At 39.4% G+C, this 7,176-nt stretch overlaps 1 protein-coding gene across 7 annotated transcripts in view; it reads right to left on the bottom strand.

Annotated features, from left to right (window-relative positions):
• Positions 1-3,188: 3,188 nt before the first annotated feature.
• Positions 3,189-7,176, bottom strand: part of FUT8 (fucosyltransferase 8) — a 282,389-nt gene continuing 278,401 nt past the window's right edge. For all 7 annotated transcript variants that reach the window (XM_047797856.1, XM_047797853.1, XM_047797851.1 and 4 more), the window contains one exon: positions 3,189-4,184. In XM_047797856.1, the coding sequence (XP_047653812.1) occupies positions 3,867-4,184 (318 nt within the window). In that variant the 3' untranslated portion in view covers positions 3,189-3,866. The remainder of the gene's footprint in view (positions 4,185-7,176) is intronic.

Genomic DNA, 7,176 nt, shown 5'->3' with positions numbered 1-7,176 from the left:
TTCCAAGAGGGAGACTGCCTTCAGGAACTAGTAAATATGGAGGCAAATTCTCTTTTGTGCTTCCTTCTAAGCACTGCATTTAAAAAATTCCCAAGTCTGTATCTGACATAATTTAGGGTGTTATAGCCAAGTCCCCAGATTCATCAGTCCCCAAGGCACACATCTGTTGTGTACAGAAATACTGCTCCTGGCTATTGCATAGCCTCCCAGGAGGATAAATCAAATACCAGACAGTTGGCTATGGTCACATGTCTATTGCACTTTAAGTAAGAGAGATTTTCATTGAGGCAAAGGAGATTCTTCTAGAGGTACCACTTAGACTCCAATACTTTCTCCTATTTACTGAATATACAGTGATTACATTTTAACTAAATGATGGTAACAATCACTCTGAGGGATAGGAGTTGAATTGGAGCTGCTGCTGCCAGCCTATACCACAGCAACAGAGGATCCAAGCAGCATTTGTGACCCACACCACAGCTCATGGTAATACCAGATCCTTAACCCACTGAGTGAGGCCAGGGATCGAACCTGCATCCTCATGGATACTAGCTGGGATCATTTCTGTTGAGCCACAATGGGAACTCTGAGATAGTTTTTTAAATGTGTTCTCTTTTAACCATCAAGCTTCTCAGAAGCTGAGATCATTCATGTTCCCAGGAAACAGGCTAGGTCCTATACAATAGGAAAAAAAAAAAAAAAAAGAGAGAGAGAGAGGCAACTAGTCACTTAGGACACAAAGAAACCCTGGATTAAGGCTCAAAGCCCTTTCACAATAGGCATGAGTTCAGCTCAGCACTAAATCATACTTGAGTGGTAGGACCAGGAAGAACTTTTGTATTACGCTTTGTCATTAGTACATAGGATGTTGGTATTCACATTCAATTAGTGCAGGCTAATAACTTTGTTCTCGGTAAGGCTTTTGCAGAAATGGGTCGTGTAACAAGGAAAAGACCCAAATGTCCCTAATTTAGCACTGGTCACTCAATTCAAAACCATGGAGTTTTAAAGTACTAAGTTCTCATGGAGAAAATATAAAAGAGTGGTAAAGAAAAGTCAGTGTTCCCAACATGGCAGCCTATATAGCCGGAATCATCATGTGAAGATTTGTAAAAATGTAGCTCAGAAAAGTTTTTAGGAAGAAGTGATCAGCAGTTTTCAGCAGCTCTTCACACCTGCAGGTTTAATAATTTGGTTAGTTCTTCATTTTCCTTCCTGCCTGAAGCTACTGGCTGCTTAGCTATTAAGGTCAGAATCTAAACAGAGGCTGTCATGGGACTAGACTCCCCCCACCCCCACCATACTTTTTCATTTGAAATCTCTGCTTCAGAGTTTCACTTCCTGAATGGCAGAGTTTAAGCACCTACTGAACAGATCTCCCAATGGATAACAATGATTAACTCTTGACAAAAACCAAAAAGGTACCCAAAGATACTGGAGACTGAATAAAAGAGCAGGCCAGTTCTGGAAAGAGGGTGAAACTTGGAAGAAGGGAATGATATGAAGTGAGTTTCACATTTTTGTGGCTTTTAGGCTGATAGAAAACTGCAGTCTTTCTAGTTGAAGAAATAAATGACACCAGAGAATCAGAGTAATCACAGTTGCTGGAAAGTGAGGAAGGAAAACTTAGAAGACTAAGAGCCAAAGAAAGCAAGCTCCAAATTCTGTGTGTGTATGCTACCCAAATATCTAGCTGACTCTTCAACCATACTTATGTGGGGCAGACTCCAGATAATGATAAAATAATTGAGATTTGAGCTGTTGCTCAAGACACACTTGACAGTTTGAATACAATGAAGTTAAATGCCTGCCAACACAAAAAAATCAGCACTGTTCAGAGGAATATAAAAGAATCCACAGTATAAACATTTACAACATTCAGGATACAATCTAAGTTTACTTAACATCTAAATAACCAGAAAAATATGACTCTTCTTCTAGAGAAAAGACAAATAATAGAGATCAATTCTGAAATGACTCAGATATTGGATTTAGCAGAAAAGGATTCTGAAGCAGTTATTATAACTGTTTTCAAAGATGTAAAGGAAAACATACTTGTAATGAATAAAAAAGAGGCAATCTCAGTGGAGGAAATATAAACCCATAGTTTCTGATGTTCTGATGACAAGTGAGATGAGAATTAGAAAATAATGCATATTTAAAAGCACTTCTTCTCACTTGGAGATTTTTGTTTCAAATGGACTATTGTACCAAAACTAAATTGAAAATTGCTTACTGACACTAGATGTTTAATTCTGGAAGACTTGACTGAAGAGGTAGAAAGAATTTGGGGAAGTCTGGTGGGGAGATATTACATACAGGTATTTTCACTTAGAGATAATGTGAAGGACAGGGCTTTTCTGCCTAGGATTCCTGATATTCAATACCAGGCCTGCTACTGGTTCCTACATGGACCAAATTTTTCTTTCAGAAGGTAAATCACATGCTATGAAATACTCCTACCAGGCATCTAAAAGAGGCAGGCTACAAAAAATAGGAAGCGTATTTATAAGGAGAAAAGCGATGTTCAGAGAGAAAGCATAGAGAGCATCAAAGTCTTGTCTTCTGAAATGACTCTAATGTGGAATTATTAAAACAAGCATTTGGAAGAGATAATCCGAAGGCCCTTTTGGGTCTCACCCTGGTTCCTCTCTCCTTTGTTCACCAAACTCTACAGACTATGAGACGTGTACTTCAGAAAGAGCAGGCTTCCCAACCCCACAGATTCCCGGTACTCTCAAAGGCAGGATATGATAGGAAAGGGCACAACTTCTTTCTTGAATAAAACACCAGGATTCAATTCACAAAAAGCGACAACAGCCTCAGTAAGAAAGAAAAAGACTGAAATTGCTAGTTTAGAAATGGAGATCATTCCTCTGGGAGGGAGGAGTATGATTATTTGGCTCAATTAAAACAAGTAAACAAACAATGTCCAAAATAAGAGAATGAAAGCTCCCAAAGAGTTGAGCCACTCTGTAACATGCACCAATTAAAATCAGTTTTCAGTGTTAAAACAGGACCAATTACTCTCTGAGACTAAGATCTGATTAGTCACTCAATCAGAAACAGAAAAAAAAAAAAGTAAAGCAGAAAAACTATAAAACTCCTTTTTTTATCATCATTTTCCACTATAAAGCTAGCCACATCATTATCTGATATAAAATTCTAGAAACTTTACAAAATTCCTCTTTTTAAAATTTATTTTTTGTTATCAAAGAGAATGTCCAGAAACATTGAGTACTAAAGAATCTGTTCATGGCATTGTTTTACAAAAGTTCCTAATGGAGAGGGAACATTTTATTTTCTGTTGTATCCTTCACTTATTAATGATGAGGTGGATGAACTGGTGCAATTACTTAAAAAAAAAAAAAAAAATTCCAGACAAAAACATCCATTCTCATTCTGAATCTGCTGTCTAGAGTGAATTCAGTGGTTATAATACCACCACTGGCTAAGAATTAAGCTCCCCACCGAGGGAGCTATCCGGGTCATCTCATTAGGTCACGTAGGTCTCTCAGTATAGGCACCATGTTTGAAGTCTCACACAAAATGTCTGTGTCACTGAAATTACACAATATGGCAGTGTTTGTTTCATGAGGATATAATCTTGAAAGAAGGGTAAAGTAGAAAACAACCTGTTTGCATGTTATATGTGAGTACATTATCTGACTGTGCATGGGTTTGAGGGCACTGTAGCCCTTGTTAAAGAGGAATTCCACCAATGGAGCATCTGTCAGATCCAGCTGTTCCTGGTGCTGAGGGTGTTGACTCTTTTAGGTTGTTAGGTTGGGGCCATCTTTATCTGTTGTTTGGCTCAAATGGTTTGAACTGAGTTTGGTTGTCTTTCTCATCTGTCCGTCCAAGCTTTACTTGTCAGCCTCGGGATATGTGGGGTACTTGACTGTTTCTATCTTCTCTCGAACTTTGTAGGAGGGATATAGGCCCGTCCTTCCCAGTTTTCTGTTAACACCTTTAGAATAGCCATCCCAGTGATTTCCAGCCACACCAATGATATCTCCAGGTTCCATGGGGATTTCGCCTTCAGTTCGAGGTTGGTGAGGATAAATGGCAATCTGGTTGTGGGCATTTTGGCCTCCAAAATAGTAGATGTCATCCAAAGAACGGAAGTTCGCAGAGGCATCAGGATGCAGTGTTTGCATGATTTCATAAGCAACTCTACAGACCTTGGGAAAGCATGAAAAAATGTTTGTTAGTATATATTAAGTATTCCTGCATAGCAATCTTAAAGCTCTTGGCCAAAGATACTAGGACTAGTCTAGGGCTGGGACTGAGAGGATGAGAAGGCAGGTGATTCTTGTCACAAACTTTCAGTCCATTTGCTCTCAGATGATGGTACTAGTCCTTCTTCATTTCTATTTCTATATATGTATATATATATATATATGTATTTTTTAACATAAAAAATAATTATAATTAAGGTCTCTTAGAGGGGAAAAATATGTATATATATAGTGCAAAGTATTTTAAGAACATGAAACAGTTAATTTTAATAAACATTTATTAATAGCCACAGTGTTCCATGTTGGGTACTGGTGGTACAAAAATGAATAAAACATATAGTTTCTGCCTTTGGTGAATTTAAGGTTTAGGATTAGAATCAGGATTTTAAGTACGTTATACAATCACTGCTGCTCCCTTCCCTTCACTCAGTATCAATAAATCACATACTTTGTTCCGCTAATTTGGACTTGGTTTCAGAACTCTTCAACAGAAATTCATGTAATTACTGACAATCAACTATGAGCTAAAACATATTTGTCATTTCTGTTATAAAGAGTTTTATGTGTGCTGTGTAGATAGAAGCAGTCTAGACTGAGGGTTTTTTTTTTTCTTTTTTCTTTTTTTCAGTCAGACATTGTTTTTGGGTTTAATTTAATATCTAATAGCCCCATAAAATTCTATCATGCCTGTTTCATGGATGTCAAAGATCAGTTAAGGAATATGCCCACAGGTTACACTATTATTAAGTGGTATAGTCCACTTTTTTTTTGTCTTTTTGCCTTTTCTTGAGCCACTCTCGTGGCATACGGAGGTTCCCATGACTAATTGGAGCTGTAGCCACCGGCCTACGCCAGAGCCACAGCAACGTGGGATTTGAGCCACATCTGCGACCCACACCACAGCTCATGGCAAAGCTGGATCCTTAACCCACTGAGCAAAGCCAGGGAATGAACCCGCAACCTCATGGTTCCTAGTTGGATTTGTTAACCACTGCGCCACGACTGGAACTCCATAGTCCACGTTTTGAACCCAGGCAGTCTATGTATGCTTGTTAACTGCTAAGCATATTTTTTCTTGCAGATCCTATTCTCCATGTTTGCATTTTAACACCAGAAAAATAAGGAGTTCCCGTCGTGGCTCAATGGTTAACAAACCTGACTAGCAACCATGTGGACGCAGGTTCGATCCCCAGCCTCGCGAAGTGGGTTAAGGATCCGGCTTAACTGAGCTGTGGTGTAGGTTGCAGACATGGCTCGGATCTGGCGTTGCTGTGGCTGTGCTATAGGCTGGCGGCTACAGCTCTGATTCGACCCCTAGTCTGGGAACCTCCACAGGCTGTGAGTGTGGCCTAAAAACACAATAAAAGACAAAAACAAAACAAAACAAAACAGAAAAATATAACTTAAGACCAAAGATGGTCTGGGGAAAACTTGAGAATCTTATTTTCAGGGCCCCTCTATCCACTTACTCTTCAGTTATCCCTAGCTAGGGATGTAAGACCTTGTACTGCCCTTGGGAGGACCACAGTGCCCACAGTGGCAATGAACTCTGATTTGTATCCTCCTTTCACTAATAAACACCTCGCTCTCATAAATACAACCTTGCCCTCAGTCCCACACCCCTGGGGACATGCTCTGCTTGGGGTAATCCTAATAATCAGCTTACTTTTTGTTATCAATAGTTATTGATCTATTAGCCCTCTAACAACAAATATTCTTGCTTAAGCCAAAGAACTAATGAATGAGAGACCTTTCAGACATTGAAGTGAGACAATATAAGGCCCTTTATTCTTAAAGTAAAAGCAAGAAAGATAGCAACTGAGCTTAATGAGTACTGATAATGGTCCAGGGACTGTTCTGACAGCTGCGCTTGCACACACACTTTCTCTCAACTCGTTTAACTCTCAAAACAACTCTATGAATTGGTTATTATCATTATTTATATTTTAAAGCTGAAGAAACTGGAGTTCCCGTCGTGGTGTAGCAGAAATGAATCCAGCTAGGAACCATGAGGTTGCGGGTTCAATCCCTGGCCTTGCTCAGTGGGTCAAGGATCTGGTGTTGCCGTGAGCTGTGGTGTAGGTTGAAGATGTGGCTCGGATCCTGCATTGCTGTGGCTCTGGTGTAGGCTGGCGGCTACATACAGCTCTGATTCAGCCCCTGGCCTGGGAACCTCCATATGCCTCGGGTGTGGCCCTAAAAAGCATAAATAAATAAATAAAGCTGAAGAAACCAAGCCAAAGAAAGATTAAGTAAATTTCCAAAAAGTAAAAAATAAATAAAGCAGCTAGTAAATGGCAGAGCTACAATTAGAACTCTGTCTTATGAACTGCCCTAGGATAAATACCCAGAATGTTGCCTGCCACAGAGTAGCCACTCATAAATATCTTTTGAATAAATACTGCTTCACCCGTAATATCAGCCCAGCAGTGGAGATGCAAGTCTGCTAGTGATATTTAATCCTTAAGATCCACATATAACATTCTGAGTAATTAAAACTTTTTCTCTACATTAACTATGGGACAATTTACTAAAAAGGGCTAGAAAGATTAATGTCACTGTTTGTATTTAATTACCCTAGACTTCCTCTCTGGGCTCTACAGATCCAATCACCTGGCAGGTAAGTGAAACCTTTCAGCTGTTGTCAATAGTCAGGTTTGATACTTGACAGGTAGCAAGACTGACAGGGGCAATCTGGGTTTGCAAAGCAGGGGCTGGTCACGTGAAGTAAGTTTTCTTTCATTCTCTGTAGACATGGCACTGTATCATTTTTAGAACATTACTAAGCATACCATAATGAGGAAGAGCAAAAATCCTGCCCAAGGATAAAGTATAGATGTAACTGTATTTTTTTTACGAAGTAAAAATCAGAGGAAGGTCCACTTGTCTGAATTTTATCCTTGAGGAACAACAATCAGCCGAGCTTTACATGAGC

The sequence above is a fragment of the Phacochoerus africanus genome, chromosome 9 (genome assembly GCF_016906955.1).
Source record: "Phacochoerus africanus isolate WHEZ1 chromosome 9, ROS_Pafr_v1, whole genome shotgun sequence".
Lineage (NCBI taxonomy): Eukaryota > Metazoa > Chordata > Mammalia > Artiodactyla > Suidae > Phacochoerus > Phacochoerus africanus.
The sequence above is the reverse complement of the archived record's forward strand: the minus strand, read 5'-3'. Positions and strand labels throughout refer to the sequence as shown.